Genomic DNA, 25872 nt, shown 5'->3' with positions numbered 1-25872 from the left:
GGATTGGCTAATGAAATGCAAAGCAAAGACAAAAATATTGATTCTCATTATCTTTCAAACTTTATATCAAATTATAGGCTTAAGTGGTTCAGGCACATTCCCATCACCGGGAAATAATTGAAAAAACGAACAAATTTATTCAAACCATCAATTCGATTTTGATTTTTAGTCTATTTAATTCGGTGTAATTTTAACTATTACCTAATTATATTCAATTCAATTCAATTCGGTTCTCAATTATGATTATCTAAGTCGAATTTTATTTTTATTTAAATAAGCAAAAACAAAAACTTTGGAATATTATATGAAATATTTTCTCTTTATAAAAAAATTTAAAACCAATCTAAATCGGTTAAATTTGATTCGGTTACCCTTGATTCACATTCCAATTTAAACCTTACATTTCTTTTTCATTGATAATATCATTCCATCATAGAATCCTCCAAGTCCACATAAGTTCCTCATGTTCTGACGAAAAAGAAAAACAGTTTGATTTGAAGTCTTTGTCTATTTCTACTCGGTGTGAAACCGTGGCTGAATACGTTCAAGATTTCTGTCTCTAATCCTTCCCAGCTAAACCAAAATGTGAAAGCGTTGAATTTGCCAAGACTTGAATCCCTACACCATCCCAACAATAGAAACAATTGTGCTTTTAAGAATTATTTTTTCACCATAGTTTAGTCAAAAAGATAGCAATAAATTAATTTTAATTAGCAATAATTGATCACTACCATAACTTATTTTTAACACAAAAAATATTTTAATTTATTTTGAAAAAAAGTTTTACTCATCTTTCTGATTTTATATTTAAGTTTAAAATTGTACTAATTATTCTTTATTTTATGTCTAATTATTTTAGCACATGTATTAAATATTCTCTTTATTACATAGCATCAATTTTTTTAGCATAGTTTAAGATTTTAGCAAGTTTATATAAAAATACAACAAACCTCTACATCTCTTAATCATGCCATGCAACATTGCAACATGGTTCATCAAATTTTAAGAGGGAAGGGGGGGCGGGGGGAATGAAAATCTATAGTGGTCTTCCTCTTCTACATCTCCAAAAGACATAGGTATAAACATCCAAATTCTTTCTACCTATCTTTGCAACTTCCCCTCACTGGCACCAGAAATTTGTCTGAGAATCAAAGACGCACGAAGGCGATATTACAGAGGAATACCCCCACCTGAATATTCAACCTCCTGCAAATTTGATCAATTTAAAGCTAGAGTTAGTAGAAGGCTCCATATAACACCATAGACAAAGGCAGAGCATTAGTTACTCTAAGTCTAACCATTTGATAACAATGACAGCCAAATATGTTTAACAAGTATGAATAAATTTGTTGAGACAATTCAAATAGATTTTAAATAGCCATTAGCAAGTAACTCCCTCCCCACTTTAAATCAAATCCACGACAAAATATTCCCAGAAAATATCAAACATCATCAGCCGTTACTTTTGATGTGACGTAGCTTTCACTAATCCTGCCTCCTCCCTTTAAATTTTCAGTTAAAAATTTAATTGCTGGATTTTGCCAAGTTCTTGGAACAAGATCTGAAAATTAAGTTTGCAAGAAGCAAAAAGGAAGAAGGGATAAACCTGAGCTGGGGACAAGGATGACACCCAGTCGGATGCATGTGTAGGAAGGAGTCCCAATGTATTAAGCTGCCAAAACATAAGAAACAAAGTAAGAAAATGCAAAGGGTTAGAAAACGCAGGTTTTGAAAATTCCACTAAGAAGATGCAAAGGTAAATGCAGCTCACCTTCCAAACACCAAGTGCTAAACCACCCAAATTAAGGGCAATGAAAAGCAACTTAGGTCCAAGAAGCTCTACTTTATTGTCTTTATACGGCTCAAAAACTGCAAAATCAAAATGAAATTTGGATGAATCAACCTAGAAATAGAAATTGCACAACCATAACATCTGAAGAACAGAAAATCTAGCCTTTGGTGGCACTTGGTGGGCTGGAGGTTGCTTGTGTATTGTATACACTTTACAAGAGGGAAATCAGCTACTATGTCTACCGATAAAAAGGAGAGATATAGCAGTAAACTGGATAGGTTTCTTCAGAATACTTAAGTGGAAATCATTAGTAACCTCGCAGTTATAAGGGTTTAGCATTTCATTCTTGGTTAGGATAACTTGCCCCTCTTAATCTTTCCTCTTATGACTGTTTCACTACTTTTATGAGTAGAACAAGTAATAAAGAACAAAGGGTAAAGACATCCCTAACTAACAATACAGCATAAGAGAAAAATAAAAATCATAGCTTAGCTTACCCTTCCCAACCCCTTGAAGAGCACTAATAGGTTGCCAAAGTGCTGAAAAAGTGATACCAATGCTGAAGAGATGCACTGTACTTCCAGCCATCCACATCATGAAGCCCATCATTAGCAAATTCTTGAAAGGTGCTTGTGCAACTTCCCATGCTTTCTGTTCAAAAGTAATAGAAATATAATCTTAAATCAGTTATATTTTTCCATATTGTGCCTCTGCTTTTACCTTGAAAACCTAATTGCAAAAATGGAACTCTTACCTAAATGACCACCTCAACCAGTAAAAAACTTCATTGATATAGTTCAATGTTGCCATCAAATACTATGTCCGTCTACTGAATCAATCAATCACTAGACCTCAACCATGCAACAAGAGAAGAAATCTCTGCTTCCCCTTTACCTTTTTCTTTTAAACAACAACTCAATGTACTATGAAACACCTACTGAACTTACAATTGATTTAAGGTCATAGATATAGTAAACTAAGAACCTCGACAATCCATGCATCATTAAATAGCCAGTGGCTGCTGCTTTGCCACAATACAGACCTTAGTACGTAATTTCTAAATAGAAGTGGCACCAGACAAATGTTGTAAACATTTTCTCAGATGCTGGAACTCAATCCTATAGATCCATTAAATTTACTTAATGATGGTTTGTGACTACAGTTTTGCAGTTGAATTGATCCAAAAGTTTTCATCACAAACACTTAAATCCCTAACAGTTGAATACTTCAAATCTTTAAGATGCAAAACGAAACCAACTCAAATCGTTAATTAAGCATCTCCTTACTGTTCTTCGATACTAAGTAAACTACAGAGAGAGAAAAAAAGTACCTGAGCTTTCCAATTGGCTTCAGCATCCTTCTTTTGGCGACTCACAGCCGAATCGTCCTGTCAAAAACACAAAGGTGAAGTTGAAACCCTATCATAATAACAAAATTGAAAGCGAGTTGTTCATTTGAGATGAGAAAAGGCAAAAAGGGGAACCTGATCGACGGAAGCACGAGTGAAGCCGGGGGGATCGGGGATGTCACGCGATGAAGGAGCGGTGGAATTATCAGAGAAATCGACGGCCCATCTTCGGCCGGCACCCAGTACTCCTTTTCCCTTCTCCATTGTCCTTTTGCTTCTGACTAATTTCCTTTCACTAAAATATATTAGAGCTCTTCATGGATCCGATACCCATCTATATCCGAACATTCAAGGTGTAAGGTTACGATTAGATCGCTATAACGGAGGAAGGTTCTAATTGAATAGAGCAATAATATATTAGAGTTGCAATAAAATAAAACCCTAATTAATAATTTAATTATTTGGTTAAATAAAATAGAATAAAACTCTAATAATATTCTTGTGTTTAGTTGAATACAATAAATGTTATAATAATATAAGTAAACTGGCTTAAATGACCAAAGTACCCTTAACAAAAAAATTTTAGGTAGATCATTATTGTTATTAAATTTTAATAAAAATATTGTTAAATATATTTTATTAAAAATAATAATAAATAATTTAATCATATTTTAACATAATTATTAAATACAATTTAATAAAATAATATATAATTTAACAATATTCTTAATATAATTATTATATGAATTAAAAAAATCATAATATATAATATTATAAAATAATATATAACCTACTTTATTATTTTTAAACGCAATACATATTTAATTTGCTAAAATATCATTAGTGGAACAAATAATTTAATTATTCTACAATAAAAACAAAATATTAGAAGTTATAAATAGCTTGAGAATTATATTTCACATCCAAACATAATATTCATATATTAACAAAAAGTTACATGATTTCATTAGCTTATATATCATAATCCATATGTTAAATTTTACAACATCAAAAAGTTACAACATTTTAATGACATTCTATCATGTCATTATACCATCCAAATATTACAAATACAAAAAGTTACCGAAATACCATCAACACAACCATGATTTTTAATGGTCAGCAAGAAATCTTTTGACCCATTCCAATCACACAGAAGAAGGTAAACTAAAGAAAATGAACATTTGCATTGAATGGTCTGGAATTTTGCTCAACTTGCGATAGCGCTCATCCTCAGTTAAACCTTCTACTTCACATAACATTGGATATAATTTTAGAGCACTTTCTTGAATGGTCATTTTTTACTTTTGTTGAATTAGCACTTCGGAGGCAAAACTCCTACAGATTTCAAGGCCAATGGTTCATATGTTTTTCGCCAATTAAGTGGCAGCATCAGTAAATGAAGTAGAAGAAATATGATAACTTGCATTAAAAATATTTTTTCTCTTCTTTGAAAATGTGGAATCACCTTGGTTTCTAGGTTGTTGCAGTTGTGTAGCTGAAAGATCCATGTCATCCAAAGAAACATTAGCTTCGCATCCATGGAAATCATTTCTTTCTTCATGAGTATTTGTAGTAGCTACATCCTCAATATCTATTTCTACAATAATATCAGCGCCTGTTTGAGCATCTTTCCCAGTGGCTTGATCTTTTGCATAGATGGCAGTAAATTTGTCATAATAAGGGAAACTACGATGCTTGAATTGACCGGCTTCTTAATGACTCTATAAAGAATGACGAATCCATATTAGATATAAGTTTGGTCAAAACAAGATAATAAAGACTTGAAATAATTCTTACATTTATATATGAATTCCACACAGCATATTCAACAACAACAAGCTGCCGATGCTCGTCCCAACCAAAACCGCTATTGTTTTTTCCACTAAGCATGTCATAAATAATTGCCCAATCCCTTTTCAATGTCCTAATCCTCGATTCAAGATTAAGTTTAACCTTCAACATAGCATGGGGTAAAACTTTTTCTAACATTTTTTCCAGCTCATTTAAATAATCGGCTTTGAATCTCGTATTTGCATTAAAGGTTCCAACATTGTGCAAGTCAACCAAATAGGAAACCAACGAATCATCTTCTTCTGAAACCCATTTCCTTTTGGTTCTTCAAGAATTTTGAGAAGAAACACTTGATTGTAAAAAACCTGACATAACTATTTTAAGAAAAACGCAAATTAAAATTAAGTTCAATATTATGAATCAAAAAGTCAACACTTTATAAAATTATAACACATGATGAATCAAAAGAAAATAAATTATAATTCAACAAGTCTAGTACAATGCAAAAAATAATTCAGACACCACCAAAGTTTCATAAACTAGATACATGAAATAACATAAACAAATTAACGTTTACTATTTTACCCTAAACCTAACTAATTTCTAGATGTTTGCCATTTATCAAACATTTGATTGGTTAGTTTCATCCTCCAATTAGCCCATGCATCCGATGGATGAATATTTACGATATTTGGTTCATTGTCATTTATCATATTACTAGGTAATCTTTCTCCCAACTCCGCGTCAATAGGACCCAGACTTATATAGGTTTGAATAAAATTATGGAGCAAACAACATGCAATAATGATTCTATTGTGCACCCTCACAGGATAGAATGATGGATTTCTAAGTATTCCCCATCTAAGTTTTAATAACCTAAAGCATCTCTCAATAACATTACGCGCTGAAGCATGTTCAATATTGAAAAATTCTTCCGGAGTACTTGGCTAGTAACATTAACGCTACTCATTCAAATGATATCTTTTTCCTCTAAAAGGTGCAAGAAATCCCTCACAATTTGTGTATGCAACATCAACTAGGTAATAACAACCTATAAAATAACTATTTATCATGGTTAATTTCCCCAAAAAGTATGATCTTAAAAATTAATTCAAATTCCTCTAATTTTGCACTTTACCATGAGGAACTTTTAGTCTATGTCTCCTACTAATAGCATCTTGAAAAACCCGTCCATCAGTAACAGAACCTTCCTAACTAGGAAGAACATAAACAAAATGCATATCTGGTATACAAACACCTAACATATTTGTTGAGATATCACATTTTCACGTTCGATATCTACGTTTATTAATTGTTGAAACCCTAATCTTGATGTGGGTTTCATCTAAAGCACTTAAGCAATCTACATCACATGTATAAAACCTCAGGTTAGGATACTATATTTAAATCTAAATCAACTAAATTATGTATAAGCTATATATGAAACTCAATCCAATACCTTGAACCATTTCCACCATAGGCCTGTAGAATTAGCTGTAATTGGCTCTGTTTTTTTAAATAACACATCTTGTAAGCGTATGACAACATTTAAAACATTGTGAAATGATTTGCTAACAGTTTCCCCGAACTTATTAAAGTGATACTTGATAACTCGAATTTTAATGTGATGAGAAATGATATGTAAAAACATTTTCACTTGCTCATTAATAAGTATGCTCATTGACGACTTCAATCCACCTAAAGTTTGTAACATCTCACATAGTTTAAAAAAGGTGATTCTATTCATCCTCACTTGTTCAATACAGGTCTCATCACTAGCATTGTAACACCCCAAAAATCCCTTATATATTTATTTTTGTCTGTTTGTTACACAAATATCTGTCAAGTTTAGTGGTTAAGTGTTCTGGGTGTGTGTGTGAGGTCCCAAGTTCAAGCCTTAGCTTGGGCAAATTGTTGTTTTTAAATGAATAAACCCCTATCTCTAATCAGTAGGCTTATAAATAAATGTTGATAAAATATGTCAGAATGGTCCTGCTGGTCTAGTGGTTAAGTGGAGTGTAAATATGCTAGGGGTCTTGTGTTCGAATCTTTGCATGATCAAGGGGATTTATTTTTACTGTTTGTGCCGTATGAGTGTTATAATTTGATAGAAATTCTGAGTATTTGAGGAGTGTGGAGAGGTTGTGGCTGATTTTTAGGAGGATAATGAGAGAGATTTCGATAATTGTGGGATTGGTGGAGGAAAATAAGGAGTTTGAGGTGTGGTGGGAAGTGGACGATTTGTGGAGGCATAGTAGGAGAGTTTTAAAGAGTGGATCAAGGGAGGTGACTAGTAGTGGTGCCAAAACTGATTTCTTTCCCAAAATTTCAGCTTTAGCTTTTGTTTCCTCTCAATTTTCTGTCAATTGTTCTCCTTCCTCTACCGAATATTGCTAGTGAATTTTTGATACTTATTTTTATTTTTTTCTTCTTCTTTTCTATTTTGTACACTTTTCTACCCATTTTTTCTTTCTTCTTTTTCTTGCAGTCACATTCTTTTTGTTCCTGTTGGTTGCTACCGAATTGTTGATCCTTAGGCCGATCTTTTTTCTTTTCGTCCCCCTTCATATTGTCGATTCTTGTCTCCTCCACTCTGTCATTCTATTTTTCTATCGTTGATTGTTCTCGTGGTTTGGTTCTCGTTGCTATTCTGGTAAGTAAAACTTTGACACCTTGTTTTGTGCCTAATTTAAATGCTGATTGGATGTTGCTATCATTTTGACAGCAATGAATCATTTTGATTGAGGTTCTTCTTCTGTGGAGTGTTAGTGTATTCGTTCAGAGTTTCAAGGTAGGTATCGTGCATTTGAAATGGAAGTATATTTAATTTGGGGTTATTGTGCTTTCATGAGTTGAGACTAATGATTAAAGTGAATGATCAATTTTAGGAACTATTGAGCTCGGAAGTACTTTTAAGTGACAAACGAACCAGGTGTGTAAACATAACTCTGAAAACAAAAATCAGCGAAAAGCTAAAAAATGTGATTGTCGACGCCACACGGGCATCCAGCTGCCCGTGTGGTAGGCCGTGTAGTAGGCAGTATGGTAGGCCACACAGTGGTGGCTCACTGTTAAGGAGGGCATTTAGCCCGATCGACTGACCTGGGAGTTCTTTAAAACCGCCTTCTAGGGGTAGCATGTTGGGGCCAGTTATGTGGATGCTCGTAGGAGGGAGTCCCTAAATCTGACTTAGGGAGATAGATTAGTGGTCGAGTATGAGGCCGAGTTTTTACGGCTGAGCTGCTATGCGCGTGGTATGGTGGTGACTGAGTACGAGCTATGTGTCCGCTTCGAGGATGACCTCAGAGATAATTTGAGGGTTATGATAGCTCCACAGAGGAAGCGAGATTTTGCTGTACTAGTTGATAAGGTAAAGATCGCCAAGAAAGTGAAGTGCACTGAGCGCCAAAACCGTTATAGAGAGAGGTAGGAATAAGAGGGATTCGGGGACCTCAAGTTCCGTTCAGAGGTCTAAGAAAAAGGCCAGAGTTGATGGGTCGATTAGAGTTGGGCCTCCCATTGTTACTACTAGACAGCCGCTGTGTACTGACTGTGGTAGACACCATCAGGACGAGTGGTGGAAAGGAGCTGAGGCTTGTTTAAGGTACGGTACATTAGAGTACCGTATTAAAGAGTGTCCGCGGAGGTTTAATCTGATGCAAGCTTCGGGTACCGATACTGCACCACCACCGAGAACAGCTCAGTGGCCACCGAGAGGCTGTGGTCAGGCCAGAGGTGGTAATGCGTTGGGCCATGGTCAAGGAGCATCAGATAGAGGTGCTGGTCATACTGAGGTGAGGCAACCGACTCTAGTTTAAGTTGTACGTATCGAGAGGATGGAGATGCTCCGGACGTTATCACAAGTATGTTCTTTATTTATAATGTACCTTATACTGCACTGATAGATATAGGATCCACTCACTCCTATATAGCTTGTACTGTGTCCGAGAACTTGGGTATCTTTGTTGGAAGCACTGTGAGTGAGGTGACTGTACTGAGTCCGCTAGGACAATCTATAAGGGTAAATAAACTGTTTAGAGACATCCCTTTAGAGGTGCAAGGGGTAACCTTTCGGGCTGATCTGATAGAGCTCCCATTTGGGGAGTTCGATTTAATACTGAGGATGGATTGGTTGGTCGAACACCGAGTGAGTTTGGACTGTGCCACAAAAAGGGTTGTACTGAGAACTGAGGAGGACAGCAAGGTGATCGTAATTGGGGAACATTGGAACTACTTATCGAATATGATTTCTGTATTGAGGGCCGAGAAGTTGATTCGTAAGGGATGTGAGGCGTATCTAGCTTACGTCAATATTTCAGATTCTAGGGATTCTTCGGTTAAGGATATCAGGACGGTTAAGGACTTTTCGGACGTTTTTCCTGAAGAGCTACCTGGGTTACCTCCGAATCATGAAGTATAATTTGGGATTGAGCTCCTTCCTGGTATAACTCTGTGTCCATCGCCCCTTACAAAATGGAACCAAAAGAACTTGTGGAGTTTAAGGCTCAAATTCAAGAGTTACTGGATCGTGGGTTCATCCGCCCTAGTGTGTCTTTGTGGGGAGCACTAGTTCTGTTTGTGAAAAAAAAGGATGGATCCATGCGTATGTGTATTGATTACCGGTAACTGACCAAGTTGACCATAAAGAATAAGTACCCCTTATCGAGGATAGACGATATGTTTGATAAGTTCTGAGGTGTTTCGATTTTCTCAAAGATTGATCTTCGATCGAGATATCATCAGTTGAGGGTTAAGGAGACTGATGTGCACAAGACAGCATTTAAGATTCGATACAGTCATTATGAGTTCCTAGTGATTGCATTTGGACTGACGAATACACCAACAACTTTCATGGATTTGATGAACCGAATGTTCTAGCCCTATCTGGATCGGTTCATGGTGGTTTTTACTGAAGACATACTGGTGTACTCGAAGACTGAGGATGAGCACAATGAACACCTCAGAGTGGTTCTGTAGATTTTACGAGAGAAACAATTGTACACAAAGTTCTATAAATGTGAGTTCTGGTTACAGGAAGTAACATTTTTGGGCCATGTGGTTTTTGCTGAGGAGATTAGGGTCAATCCTCGAAAGATTGAGGCAGTGTTGGATTGGAAACAACCTAAGACTGTATCTGAGATTCGTAGTTTTCTGGGGCTGGTAGGGTATTATCGACGATTTGTAGAGGGTTTTTCACTGATTGCAGCACCCTTGACTAAGCTGCTACGTAAGGGTGTGCCATTTAATTGGACTGATGCGCAGCAAGAGAGCTTTGTGAAGCTCAAAACTATATTGATTGATGCCTCTATTTTGATACAGCCAAAGTCTGAAAAAGAGTTTACTGTCTATAGTGATGCATCACATGTCAGTTTGGGATGTGTGTTGATACAAGAGGGTAAGGTGGTAGCGTATGTGTCTCGTCAGCTTAAGACTCATGAGGCGAATTATCTGATGCATGACTTAGAGTTGGCCGCAGCGGTGTTCGCATTGAAAATCTGGAGGCATTACCTATATGGTGAAAAGTGTATCATCTACATGGATCACAAGAGCCTCAAGTATCTCCTCACTCAAAAGGAGCTAAATATTAGGCAGCGTAGATGGATTGAGCTGCTTAAGGATTACGACTGTACGATTGAATACCACCCTGATAAGGCTAATGTGGTGGTCGACGCACTAAGTCGTAGGGTTGTGACTGATTTGAGAGGGTTGTTTGCTCGCCTCAGTTTATTTGATGATGGTAGTTTGTTGGTCGAACTTCAATTTAAACCGACGTATATAGAGTAAATTAAAGATAAACAGTTAGAGGACGAGTCTTTGGGTCTTCGCTTCTGACAAATTGAGAGTGGGAATACTATGGATTTTAGACTAAATAGCGAAAGGGTACTCTGTTTTTGTGGGAGAATTTGTGTACCAAAAGATACTGAATTGAGGCAGTCTATTCTGAGAGAGACGCATAGTAGTCTGAGAGAGACGCATAGTAGCCCTTACACTATACATCCGGGGGGTAATAAGATGTAATGTGACCTTCGTGAGTTACACTGGTGGCCAGGTTTTAAGTGAGAGGTTACCGAATTTTTGGCTAAGTGTCTGACATGCCAGTAGGTTAAGGCTGAACATCAGTTACCTTCGAGATTGCTACAGCCAGTCAAGATTTTGCTTTGGAAATAAGAGCGTGTAACTATGGATTTCGTTAGTGGGTTACCCCTCACACCCACTAAGAAGGATTCGGTGTGGGTCATCGTGGATCGATTGACCAAATTCACTCACTTTATACTGATTCGTACTGACTACTCTCTACAGAAGCTAGCTAAATTGTATGTGTTTGAGATAGTGAGACTGCATGGGGTACAAATTTCAATAATATCTAATAGGGATCCTCGCTTCACGTCTCGATTCTAGAAGAAGCTACATAAAGCTCTAGGTACAAGATTGAACTTTAGTACTGCGTTCCATCTTTAGACGGACGGTCAGTGAGAGAGGGTGATTCAAATATTAGAGGACATATTAAGGAGTTGCGTGATTGATTTTCGAAGCAGTTGGGAGGATTACTTATCGCTAGCAGAGTTTGCTTATAATAACAACTATCAGTCTAGTATTCAGATGGCACCTTACGAGGCATTATATGGTAGTAGGTGTCGCATACCTTCATGTTGAACTGAGTTGGGCATGTTCTGGGCCCTGAACTAGTTTCTGATACCGAGGATAAAGTTAGATTGATTCAAGACCGACTAAATGCGGCATCAGACAGACAGAAGTCCTATGCAGATCTGAAGTGTCGAGAGATTGAGTATTCAGTGGGGGACTTCATTTTTCATAAGGTCTCACCGTAAAAGAAGGTACTGAGATTTGGTCGCAATGGCAAGTTGAGCCCTAGATTTATTAGACCTTACCGTGTGCTCAAGCGAGTGGGACCAGTTGCTTTCCAGTTGGAGTTACCTCTGAAATTGGATTAGATTCACGGTGTGTTCTACGTCTCTATGTTGAGGTGCTACTGCTCTGATCCCACGCATATTGTGCCGTATGATTGTTATAGTTTGACTGAAATTTTGAGTATTTGAGGAGTGTGGGGAGGTTGTGGCCAATTTTTAGGAGGATAATGAGGGAGATTTCAATAGTTGTGGGATTGGCGGAGGAAAATAAGGAATTTGAGGTGTGGTGGGAAGTGGACGGTTTTTGGAGGGATAGTAGGAGAGTTTTGAGGAGTGGATCAAGGGAGGTGATCAGTAGTGGTGCCGAAACTTATTCATTTCCCAAAGTTCGGCTTTAGCTTTTGTTTTTTCTTAATTTTCTATCAACTGTTCTCCTTCCTCTGCCGAATATTGCTAGTGAATTTCTACTACTTCTTTTTATTTTTTTCTTCTTCTTTTTAGTTTTGCACACTTCCCTACCCATCTTTTCTTTCTTCTTTTTCTTGCGGGCACCTCCTTTTCGTTCCTGTTGGTTGCTACCAAATTGTTGATCTTTAGGTCGATTCTTTTTCTTTTCGTCCCCTTTCATATTGCCGATTCTTGTCTCCTCCACTCTACCATTCTGTTTTTCTATCGTTGATTATTCTCGTGGTTTGGTTCTCGTCACTATTCTGGTAAGTAAAACTTGAACACCTTATTTTGTGCCTAATTTAAATATTGATCAGATGTTGCTATCGTTTTGACAGCAATGAATCGTTTTGATTGAGGTCCCTCTTCTGTGGAGTGTTAGTATATTCGTTCGGAGTTTCAAGGTAGGTACACTACACTAAAACAGGCTTCTAGCGACGTTTTTAGCGGCGTTTGAATAAAAAACGCCGCTAAAGATGGAGAATTAGCGGCGCTTTCTGTAAAGCGCCACTAAAGGTCGAGCATTTGTGGCGCTTTATTAAAAAAGCTGCTATAAATAAGCATTAGCGGCGTTTTCCACGAAGCACCGCAAAAAACTTAAGCCCAACGACACCGTTTTCTGATTTTTTGGGGCTTTAGCGGCGTTTTTGAGGAAGCGCCACTAATGCTTAGGCCTTCAGCGGCGTTTTTGATAAAGCGCCGCTAATGCTCAGGCCTTTAGCGGCGTTTTTGAGGAAGTGTCGCTAATGCTCATGCCTTTAGCGGCGTTTTTGATAAAGCGCCACTAATGCTCAGGCCTTTAGCGGCGTTTGTGAGGAAGCGCCGCTAATGCTCAGGCCTTTAGCGGCGTTTGTGAGGAAGCGCCGCTAATGCTCAGGCCTTTAGCGGCATTTTTTATAAAGCGCCGAGAATGCTCAAGCCTTTAGCGGCGTTTGTGTGGAAGCGCCGCTAATGCTCAGGCCTTTAGCGACGTTTTTGAAGAAGCGCCGCTAATGCTCAGGGATTTAAAATAATTTAAAATATTTGTTAAAAATAGAAAAATTAAAATACTATTATTTAAAATAATTTTAAAGTTTTTTGGATACATTATTGATTTTTTTAATTTATATATTAAATAATTTCTTATATAATCGTAAAAGAGATTGTATTAATTTTAAAATATTGAATTAATTATCACTATAGTTTAGGTTTTTTGGTTTAGGGTATATGGTTTAGAGTTAATGTTTATGGATTATGGGTTTAGGGGTTATGATTTATGGTTAAAAGGCTGGGGTTTAAGGTTTAAAGGTTATGTGTTAAGGGTTTATGGTTTAGGGTTTAGATTATTTTCTAATTTATATATAAATTATTTTCTTATATAATTGTAAAAGAGATAATATTAATTTGGTTCTTCAAAATTGTGTGAAGATTTGGTTCTTCAAAATTGATATAAGCTATATTCAAGGATATTCTTGTCTTATCCCATCTCGGTTCAGTATTTTTAGTGCTCGGTTTAGTTTTTTTATCCAGTTCAATTTTTTGCGTGTTTTGCCTTGCTCCCGCTGTGATCAAATAATTACATATGGATTTAGGGATTATGGATTAGGGAATATGGTTTAAGGGTTGGGATTTAAGGTTTAGGGGTTAGGAGTTAGGGGTTAGGGGTTAATAGTTAGGGATTTAGGGTTTAGGATTTAAGGGTCGGGTTAGGGTTTAGATTAATTAGTTTTTTTACTTTATATATTAAATACGTTCGTATATAATTGTAAAAGAGATAATAATAAATTTAATATATTAAAATTATGAGTATAGTTTATATTATTTAAGAGATATATAATAGATAAACTTTATGTATATTGAATGGCTAATTTAGGGTTTAAGGTTTATTTAAGATTTGTTAAATGATACAATTTTATACAATTAATTAATGCTTTTATATTTAAAAATATTTAATTTAAACCATTTGATATATTTGATATGGATATTTAGGTAATTATTTTTTAAAAGATTTATATAATTGATATGGATATATTTTTGATATGGATATTTGATATATTATATAATTGTAAAAGATTTATAAAAGTTATAAAATTTAAACAATTAAAATTAATGTCTTAAATCTTATCAAAATTTTAAATAATATTATTTAAATAATATTAATAATGATGTATCAATTAAAAATAATGTCTACAAGAATGTGTGAAATTCATAAATCTATTGAAAATTGAAAATTTATAAATATATAATATTATTTCAGAGACATATATATATATTTAAAAGTGAAATCATTAGCGGCGTTTGGTAAAAAATGCCGCAAAAAATACATTTAAAATTTAACCAAACGGTACCGTTTCATTGACGAATTAAATATTAGTGGCGTTTTGTATACAAATGCCGCAAAAAATATATTAAGAATTTAATAAAACGGCGCCATTTCATTGATGAATTAAATATTAGTGGCGTTTTCTATAAAAACGCCACAAAAAATAAATTAAAAATTTCACAAAACGGCGTTGTTTCATTGACTAAATAAAGAAAAAGTTGTAAAATTAGTGGCGTTTTTGTGTAAACGCCGCAATTGTTGAAATAGAAACCGGCGTCATTTTAAACATAAATAGGTTTTTTTTCTCTTGATTCCCTGCTCCCAGCCCCAAATGCCCTATCTATCGAAATCCCTAATTATCAGTCAGAGCCAGAGAGATCACTGCTTTGTCGATTTCTTACCCCCGATTCCTCAGTTGCTTTTTTTACTTACAAGGAAAAGGTTCAGTGTTTGGGTTTCTTGCAAACTTACATAACCCACATAGAGAAGACGAAGAAGGTGTCATTCGATTCTGGTTTTTGGTGAATTCGACTTTTAAGGTTCGATTTCTTTATTTGCGTATAAAAAGTTTGGGTTTCCATGTTTTTGTTTATTTTTTTGTTTGTAATTTGTTGAAGGCCTGTTGAATGAAGTGAAATCGTCTTCACATAACCCACACAGAGAAGACGAAGAATGTGGCATTTGGTTTCTGTTTTTATTACTATCGGTATTCAAGGTTCGATTTCTTTATTTTGCGTATTTAATCTTTGGGTTTTCTTGTTCTTAGTCTTGGTCTTGCACCAAATGCACTTTCCTCAACTCTTCATCCCAAACCGCCGCTTGCAAAGTCTGTCTCTCACCTCATCATAAATCACCAATCACCGTCTTCGCCGTCTAAATGGGCTTGTAAAGCTTGCACTTTTTTGAACCTTTACAACAAATCCAATTGTGAAATCTGTATTCAACTTCATTCCCCTTCATTCCCCTAATAACATTTGTTTTCAAGAAGTTACTCTGGTGATTTATGACCTTTTTCGTGGGTCTAACTGGTGGAAAGGGTACCGGTGCTCTATCTCGGACGACACGGTGAGTTTGAGAGCTTACTTTTGTATGCAGGTATGTTTTGATTGCCATAATTTTGTGAAGCTTTTTATGCAAATGTGTATACTTACTATATTGTTTTGCAGTTAAGGAAATTGCCTGTGAAATCCTTAACAGTCTGAAACATATTGCATTGATGGAGGCCAAGATGAAAAAACTCTCTGATTTACTGAGTAAGGTTAGTTGGTTGCTTATATTGTGATGGTATGATTATAGTTCACTAACCTTGGCCCTAAGCACCTTGTATGGATGGCTGTAGGTATCATTAGCTTCTCTATTGACAGGTCCTTCTCATTTCTATCTTCTTTCAATTGTTTCTTTAAAAACAATATTTCTAAACTTATTTTTTCTGCAATTCATTTATTGTTTAGAATTTAGAAGGGATTGAGGAAGCAGCAAGCAATGGCCCCAAAAGGTATTTGGATTTGGATTTTAGCTTTTATTGATTTTGAATCACTTTCGCTCTCACTAAATATGAGTTAAGTTAACTTTAGTTTCATTGGATGTAATTATGAACTCGATGATGTCTCTCATTTCCAATTCTTAATTTATAATTAATTATTTCTGAAGATTTCATTTGACATACTTTCTATATATAGTTAATTGCAGTGACATAAGAAACTTTGAATAGCATATTTGATGTCTGGGGGTAGGATTAGGTGGTGATAATATTTTGCTCTCTTTTAAATATGGACAATATATGAAGGATGAGAAGAAAAGAAACGTAACCCAGATTGTGTTTTTATCCTCGTCCTTTATCTGTATTGACTTTCACAAGTAGTAAACCCAAATTGTGTTTTTTTTCCCGATGAAGATAAATATTCTGAGAATTTTCCTATTTGTTTCCGACGAGGAGGGCTTTAAAATTTTTATTTTTGTTTTTTCAATATTGTAGAAGAGAGAAAAATTGAAAATATAGTAATAAAATAGTAGTAAAAGAAATGGGAAAAGGGAAAGGGGGAAGTAGTAATAGTACTCTGTTACTTGTTTACTTCTCTTTCAATATATTCCCTATCTTTGCCCTTACTTTTTGCATTGTCTGCTTTTCTATTCAATATATTGCATTGTCCAATTTCCTCTTTCTCTCCTTTTATCTGTCTTATTTTTATGTGTTGAAACTGCTTTGATCTTTCTTTTTATTTTATATTAGACGGAGAAAGCATTTCTCAAACACCCCAAGGTGTTTTTAAGGTGAACTAGCTTCTTCCATGTCTTTATTAATTCTTGGTTTTGTTGATTTCATTTTTAAATTATTGGTGTTTTTCTTAGATCTGGGTTAAATTAGTGATGGCTTTTTTTTTTCTGTTTAGATCTTGCATTAATTTGAAATTTGATTTGGTATTTTGGCGGCTTGAATTTTCAATTCAAAATATCTGTTTTCTTAATGTAAATTTTGTGATACTTGCACTTGGATCTGCAATTGTTTTTCCTCCCTGCTAAATTATGATCCATCTGTTACAAATCATTTTGCATTGTTCATCAAATAACATGCACAAATAATATTATTTGTATATATTTTGAGGAAAATTATAATATTATTATATATAATCAAAGCAAAATTTTTAAGGCACCTTATTTAGTACTGAAATTTATAGGCACGAAACTAAGAATGATTAAAGCTTCGCAAACTTTTTGTTGTCAACATGGCGACTTTAGCTTTCTCAAAGATCAATAATTCTGAGCTCGTTAACCTTAATCTCCTCAAATTCACATTCCTTAGCAAGCTTCATAACTAGCTTAACGACACACTAATCTCTTAAAAGTAAAGAATTTAATTGAAGTTCATATTTTTGCAAGTTAAATTTAGTAGAGTCTGTCGTCATTCATTGTGTGGTTATTTGTGTTTTTCGGCCACTGTATGTTGTTTTTACTTTTTCCTTTTGTGGTGCTTTGTGGCACAGCACTGTCGCACAGCACTTGGGCTACATATCCCCACGAGTTTGAAGACTTTGCTACTGGTCTGCTTAAAATTCTGTGGAAGGCAAATTTCTCTTATAAATTATGAATTGTTCTAAAAGAAAAGAAAGAAGCTTAAAATGTGAAAAAAAAAGAACTCATCAAACTGTTCTTTTTTGAACATTAAATACCTCTGCTAGTAATTTTGGGTACTGCTTCTTTTCTTGCAATCATACCTTGTTTATTTCTATTCCAATTAGATTACATTAATATGAGCATGCTTTATCTGTTGACACCTTTCATAAACTAGTTTCTGCGCAAATCACGTATCCTTTTCATAAACTAGTTTTAGTTCAATGCACTATGGTACTTAATTTGTTTTCCATAATTCCTTGAAAAGATTTTATATTACAAAATAAGATAATTGTCTATCTTTAAGTTTTGTTCCTCATGAAGTTTGAACATAGATTTGTTGACCAGAATGTTGTGTTTCATGTTTTCACTTAGAAATACCCTTTGTAACTTTTTTAAACATTTACCTGATTTTGGCCAACTGAAATCTTATTACTTCTTATCTACATGTTTTTTTATTCAATTATTGGATATTCTATTTGATTTCGTGTTAAAATGTGGAAGGTGTTACTGGATTATGGATTGGCATTCTGTAACTATTTTCCTTGACAAACTTAGAAATAAAGCAATCACATTCACTATTTTTCAAGCCACTTGCATCTTACTCCTCTATGTTGAATCAAATTGAGGAATTGCTAAGTGCTAGAGACTATAAAGTCGCCATCTGACTATCGAAAATCTAAGAAGCTTGGCAATGAAGGGACTTCATTATTTTCAAACTTTTGAGGATTCACTTGACTTTCTCTTCTTTTTGCTTCTTTGATTCACTAATAGGTGCGTTACTATAAAAGTCCTCGCTTTGTTTCTCTTGCCATACCTATTTATCTATCGGGTTTTAACCATGATTTTAAACTTTTAACTAATTTTAAAAAAATTGTTGATTAGATAAATTTAGATTATCGATCATTGAATCTATATGTTGTTGGGTGCTTGAAAAAAAAAACTTGAAATAGGTTTACTTAGTACTAGTTAAATCGGGTTTGATTTTAGATAAATCTAATTATTATCTTTAAGCATGATATGTTCTAATACTTTGATTTAAGTTGTTGATGTATGTATTACGACTATGGAATATCATGTTCAAATATTCTACAAAGAAGCTAATTAGGAGACTCGCAATTGTTGATGGTAATTGGAATTTAAGAATATAGGCTTAAGGGTTTAATTGAAATTTAAGCATGATATGTTCTAATATTTTAAATTTATATTGATGAATACTTTCCACCTATATTAACTTAAATGAGTAGATATATCAAGAGTGTACATTTTTTATTCCACAAACAATCTTAAAAAGTTGAGATATTATTATTTTTAGATGTATTTGTTTATAATTTACTATAACATTATAAGACACCTAATTTACTATAACATTATAAAAAAATCTTAAAAAGTTGAACTGATTTACTTATCTTTGCCATGTTCACTATGGTTTAAACAGATTAAGTTACTTTTATTTTCATGCAGAGCCTGTAGGAGCCAAATTTGCAGTTCAAATTCGAAGCCATGCTCTAAAGTTTTTCTCTAAGGCTCATTGCTTTGAGTTCATTACAAGATTTCCTTGATTAAGTAAATGTATTATATCTTTTATTACCAAGATTTACTTGATTAACAAAATGCATTGTATAATTTATTACCTTGCATATGTATTATTTATTTTAATATTGATTCTAAATTTTTATTTTTAGTTAAGTATTCTAACTTTTGGATTTTAATTGTATTATTAATTTATTATTTTAAATTCTAAATTCTAAATTAATTAATTTTTATATTTATATTTAGTTTTAAAGTTAAAATTTTTGTAGAAAATTTAATTTAAATAATAATTTTTAAATAATAATTTGTATTTATCCTTAAAACATAATGTAATATTTATCATAGAAATAAATATTATTTCAAAAACTTTATTTTTTTAAAAGATATGTTTTTAGCGGCGTTTGTGTGAAAAGCGCCGCTAAAGGCCAATTCTATAGCGGTGTTTGTACGAAAAAGCGTCGCTAAAAGTCATGACCTATAACGGCGTTTGTGGGAGAAGCGGCACTAAAGGTAATGGTCTTTAGCGGCGTTTGTGATAAAAGCGCCGCTAAAGGTAATGATCTATAGCGGCGTTTGTGATAAAAGCGCCGCTAAAGGTAATGGTCTATAGCGGCGTTTGTGGGAAAGAGCCGCTAAAGGTCATGGTCTATAGCGGCGTTTGTGGGAAAAGCGCCGCTAAAGGTTATGGTCTATAGCGGCATTTATTTCTAAAAACGCCGCAAAAGTTAGCGACGTGTGCAATAGCGGCGTTTTTTGCGGCGCTTGTAAAAGGGCCGCAAATACTTTTAGCGGCGCTAAAAAGCGCCGCTAAAAACTTGTTTTGGTGTAGTGGTATCGTGCACTTGAAATAGAAGTATATTTGATTTGGGGTTATTGTGCTTTCATAAGTTGAGACTAACGATTAAAGTGAATGATCAATTTTAGGAACTACTGAGCTCGGAAGTGCTTTTAAGTGACAAACGAACCAGGTGTGTAAACACAACTCTAAAAATAGAAATCGATGAAAAGCCAAAAAATATGATTGTTGACGCAACACGGGCGTGCGGCCGCCGGTGTGGTAGGCCATGTAATCGAACATAGGCGTGTGATCGACGAGGCTGGCCATGTGCGATTCATGGGCTAGGCCGAATTGGGCCGTGTGGGCCACACGGGCACATGGGCCCCACACGGGCATATGAGAATATTAGGCCAGGCCGTGAGATCCACAAGGCTAAGGCTATTTTGGGTCGTGTGGGCTGCACGGACGTGTGGGCTCACATGGGCATGCAACATGGGTTGTGGGCCCATTTTCACTGTTTGACTACTAAGGTTGCATGGGTCGCCCAAGTAGACTGTGGACCTACTGTAGGGTCGGTAAGCTTACCTAGACCCCTAATTGACTAAAATGACTGTATGACTGATATGATTATGCATGTTATTAAGCATGATGATGTCCTACTGGTTTGATACTGTATGCCCTGATTTTATGCATGATATTATGTTTTAGCATGTCATATATGTATATTGCATTGCATTAGGGTGGGGTGGGGTTACATTGTCCGGAGGAAGTGTACTGAAAAGCCTCGAGCCTAAATTACTAGCAGCTCAGCTGCAAACTACTGTCTAGTGCCGCATTCGGTACTTTTTGGAGTGTAGGGATGGGTGGGTTGATTATATCCCCACATAAACCGTAGGGTTGGACGGAGTTGGAGTGTAGAGCTTGGCTGGGTAGGATTTGATACTAGATATCTATTACTGTAATGAGTATTGATACTGTAATGGGCCAAGGCCCAAATGCATGACTGCTTCTGTATTGTAATGGGCTAAAGCCCTAACTGAAACTGAAACTGAAACTGTTACCAAAATGGGCTTAGGCCCAGACTATGATTGCATACTGTCTGCTTGTTTATGTGGAGATTACACACTGAGTTTTAGTAAACTCACGCCTCTGATTCATCTGTTTAGGTAATCCCCAGACTTAGGCGGATCAGAGTGGCAGATGACTCAGCTGTGGCCACACGACTCCTTTTTACTGTTTCGTATTTAATAAGGTTTATTTTTTAAAAGCTTTATTTAATGTATTTTTCTGTAATAATGGTCGCTATGAGTTTTTGCTTAAAATTTGGATTTTTTTACTACTTTATGTTTTATATCTGCTAGAGGTAGATAAAACATGGGTGTTTAAAAGAAATGCATGTGTTTTAGCAAAATACCCTCAAGGACACAAACTATTTTAAAAGCTTCCGCAACGTATAATATTTTGCAAACTAACGACTGAATAAAAATCACTATTTTAGGATTAATAAAAGATAACAATGAGATCTAAACGGAAATTTTTTTAAGCAAAGTTACGATTTTTCAACACGAGCATCAGTTTTCAAACACACTATCATGTGACATCACCAGATTCGGCCATAACATCTAGGCCGGGTTTGGGGTGTTACAAGCATATACAAATCTTTTCACATAATCTCGTTTTTGCATAAAAATCTAAAATATAAAATCTAATCCTTGGTCTATAAATATGTAGGCTATGGATGACACCCAATGGAACTAAGAACCAACTCGCAACTGTACACATTTGCAACCATACTGTCAATGCAAGACTAATTCATTTATGCCTCTCACTTTGTACTATTAAAGGCAGACGAGCCATTACTACAAGATATTAAAGTGTTACATATCTTCAAATCATAGTAAAAGGGTCACATTTCTTCAATACTAACTTCAATAACAGTAAAACAAAATCGAAGAATTTAATTGCCAAAGAATTTACAGTGATTCAATGAATACAAGACGCTCAACTATGGGTAGAGGAAGCAATCAAGCAAGCCAAAGAAGAAGAGGAAGCAATAACACACCGTCAAAGAAAAATGAACAATACATATTAAGAATCTTTACAAAGCACAAAATAAAAATTACAACTATCTTTGCAAGTAAAAATCTTGAAATTCATTTCTTTATCAATCACCCAAAAAAGAAAAAAAAAAGGAAAAGAATGTGTTTTGTGGATTTGATTAATTGATGACTTATGTTTAAGAATTATTTAAAAAATTAATATTTAATACATCCACATCCAAATTACATAATTTCCAATTTCACGTAAATATACATATATTATATGAAATTTTTAAAATTCGATCTTTAATTTACCTTTTAAAAGCTTGTATTCATCCTCACATTGTAATTAACTAATCTTGTATTTGAATTAATAATAGTGAATAGAAAAGATATATTATTTTGTTTGAATAGTTAAAATTAGTAAAAGGAAAAAATAATATAAATTTAATAATTTTTGTGGGAAAAGCAAAGAAATAATTGAATATATTAATCTTTTTATAAGGTACATATTGAATAGTTAAATAAAAATGGCTTAACTTCCTTAACATAACATTTCTATTAAACTAAAAAGGTATTTAAATAAGGTCTTATCTTCTTTTATTTTGTATTAACTCAATTCAATTATAGGTATACAAGTATGTTAAATATCTTAAAATTATGTATTTTAAAATCTTCGATTATCATTTTATCTAAATAAAATCTAAAACTCCATATACATTACATTCTTACCATAACATGATTTGTTTGTAGCATTTTACATTTTTTGTTTCGTTTGTTGAGATAATTTTATATTTGAATAAAAGAAGTTCAGCTCTCCTATTAAAAGTAACGAGTTCACATGCGGTTTTGGTATTTTTATTATTAATTTTAAAATTTTAATTTAAAAATATACTAAATTAAATACACCAGATTAACAATTGTAGATAAAGTTTTTTTTGAAATAAAATAAGTTTGTAGTGTTAATTATAATTTTAATCAAACAATATAAGTAATATAAAACATTGTTTAAAGACCAAAATTAAATATAACATAAATTATACATATCGAAAATAAAAATAGTTCTAAAATATATTAAAAGATTAAAATAATTTTAAATCAAACATATCGAAAATAAAACATATCGCAAATTAAATATAACCAAAATGTTCTTGTTTAAAGTAAAATGATTAAATTCGAATTGTAAATGCGGTTTAACATGTATGTATTGCCTTTCCTGTATTACTAGAAAACAGTAATGGTATATTCATTCCGATGAAGATATTTGTTTGTATCCCTTTTCCTTGTTCATTTTTTTCTCTTGTTGTTGACTCTTGGCATTTGGCAGCCTACAAGGGTGTGCCGCTCTTTACTTTAGTAGCCTCCTTTTCCATTAACAAATTTCATCTTTCCAAATTTGAACACATAACTAACTTATAACAAAGACATTAGGAGGGTATTGTTACCTTAGCACACCCTTAAGCGATATCTTTCCCCTTATTGTTGCTACCTTCAACTACTCCTTTAGCTAAAACACACAAATCATTCCATTATTTCAAGAGGATACAGATTTAACACATAATGGTTCCAACTAAAAAATCCAAATAAAAAAAACTTAACAAAATACCAAAGGCAAAATGCATTAGTTGATGAACAAAAATTGAAAAAATTCTAAATTGCTACTGCTCTTACTGTTCCTTCAACCCTTCACCGTTTATCAAAAAAATGAATGGAAAACATGAAACCAATAAAACTAAAGATGAAAACATAATATTACATAAGTTTGAACAATTAAAACATACTTATCTAGCATATGACTAAACTAAAATGACTCAAACAAGTAGTGCAAACACGCAACAACGATAAAACATGGAAAAAAAGACAATTTAGGAAATGGTTTAAGGTATATCACACTAGAAATGCAAGTTTTGTAAGATTACATGGTCAAAAAAAAAAGAACAACAATGGTATTAAACAGCAACACCCCTTACAGTCTGTTCATTTTCCTTGGACTACTCTTATTCAATGTCATGTTCGGCAAACCATCTAAATGCTAACACAAACTTTTGAAACATGAAAAAACATTTCCTTTAATAGAAGAAATTTATGTTATTGCATCAGTTCTATCTACAAGTTTATATTGTCTTAGAAGTTGAGGTCCACATTTAAACTGTTATCTATGAACGCAACTTATCAATTTTACTTGTTTGCACCAACATTTCTGTATAAGGATTAAATTACTTAGTTATATCATCATTCAAAGACATGAAAAAAAATGAGCATACCCATGTTGAATAAATATCGACATCTGACACTTACCCTCGTGTTTTCTAACCATGTAACATGTTATGAGATACTTCTTGTTTTCTGGATAATAATTTGGATCATGCATTCTTTAATCTAACATTCGATCAAGCATTTTTCCATTTAGATTGTAGATTATGGATAATTAGGGTGCTTATTGGATAAAAGATCAAACTGGTAAAAACCAAAGTTGAGGAACCAAGTAAAGCCTCATATTAAGCTCGTGGTCTCAATAAGAATAGCTAGCCATTGACAAGAAGTTTTTTTTCTCCCTACCATGTTTGATTTCATGATTCTTTTGACACCAATATTTTGGTTTAGAAAATCTGATCTTTCATGCTACAATCTTGTGTCATTCACTCATTATTATCATGTATTTGGTTCATCTTGCATTTTTCTTTCCAATAGAAATTATCTCGATTATTGTCGTTGATGTTTTTAAGCTTTACAAACAGGATTAGCCAGTGACATACATAATTTAAGATATGTTTAAAATTAAAAAAATTGAAAAGAAATGTAACATGTGAAAGTATTTTAATCTTGTTTGTGAGTTAACTTTAGTCTTAATGTACCAATTATGATTTTTTAATGATGTTTTCTTGAATCTCCTTCTCACTACAATTCGTAATGAAGGAGAAACAATTAATTAATTTTATATTTTGAGATGCTTTTGTGGCTTTTGAAAATAAATAATATTTCACAATTTTTGGAAGTAGATATACTTAAATACTTTTGGAAGTACTTTGAAATTTTGATTGATCTTTTAAATTTTATGTTGATGTTAAAGTGTATATAATTTCTATTACATCAATAAGAAATTAGATTGGATCTAGAAATTCAAAATATTTTACTTCAAAATCAAAATCAAAGGGTTTATGAGTAAAAATCATTTAACTACAAAAATAATTTAAAGGTTTGTTTAAATAGAAGAGAATATAGTTTAAGGTTTTTAAAAGTACATTAGCCAATGAGTAAAAATCAATTTTTCATATTTTTTTACATGCTAATGAGAAAAAGGCTTCATTTCAAGTGTTAGAAAAAGTAAAAGCCAACTTGACTCATGACTTTCATCACTAAGCCAACTAATCATAATAAATATAAATTCTTATCTCTAGTTATAAAAGAAACTCAAAACTAGACATTAGAAGAAAGATATGATAGAAAACAGTGATCTATAAGCCATTCACCACAGAACATTTGTAAATGATTAGAACTAAATTATTGTCACCAAAGAGTAGGCTTGCATAGATGGCTAGACTAGAGTACACTGCTTGAAAAATAAAAGAAGAAAAGCAGTTAAATAGGCAACAACTTCAAGTTCTATCAAATTCATGTTTTTAGTCTCAAATTCATGTGTTTTGATTTTCTCTTCTCAGGTAGTGTTGTCTAATTTCTTCATTAAGTTCTATCAAGAGTTGAGTTGTTTAGGCGGTGATTGTATAACTCTTTGTAGAATTAGGAGCAGAACCATTCTAACCAACTAAATACTATACCAAACATCTTTTTGGAAAAATGCTAATAAAATAATGCAGAAAGAGTTAAGAGAAAAAATGTTACCTCTCTTAAGCGAGCTAGATTA

General features: G+C 33.7%; 1 protein-coding gene and 1 long non-coding RNA gene across 2 annotated transcripts; one reads left to right on the top strand and one right to left on the bottom strand.

Moving 5' to 3' along the window:
- Positions 1-865: 865 nt before the first annotated feature.
- LOC105774284 (uncharacterized) lies at positions 866-3529 on the bottom strand. Its single transcript, XM_012596729.2, has 6 exons — positions 3276-3529; positions 3123-3179; positions 2290-2443; positions 1772-1869; positions 1607-1672; positions 866-1206 (listed from the first exon to the last, which is right to left on the bottom strand). The coding sequence occupies exons 1-6, from the start codon at positions 3402-3404 to the stop codon at positions 1171-1173; spliced, it is 540 nt and encodes a 179-aa protein (XP_012452183.1). The 5' UTR covers positions 3405-3529; the 3' UTR covers positions 866-1170.
- Positions 3530-15415: 11886 nt separating this feature from the next.
- LOC105773945 (uncharacterized) lies at positions 15416-18311 on the top strand. The gene is made up of 4 exons (XR_008196772.1): positions 15416-15810; positions 16004-16047; positions 16783-16823; positions 18165-18311. It is a non-coding gene; the product is annotated as an uncharacterized LOC105773945 (long non-coding RNA).
- Positions 18312-25872: the final 7561 nt, after the last annotated feature.

Source organism: Gossypium raimondii, chromosome 6 (assembly GCF_025698545.1).
Source record: "Gossypium raimondii isolate GPD5lz chromosome 6, ASM2569854v1, whole genome shotgun sequence".
NCBI lineage: Eukaryota > Viridiplantae > Streptophyta > Magnoliopsida > Malvales > Malvaceae > Gossypium > Gossypium raimondii.
This window is presented reverse-complemented; position numbering and strand designations above follow the sequence as displayed.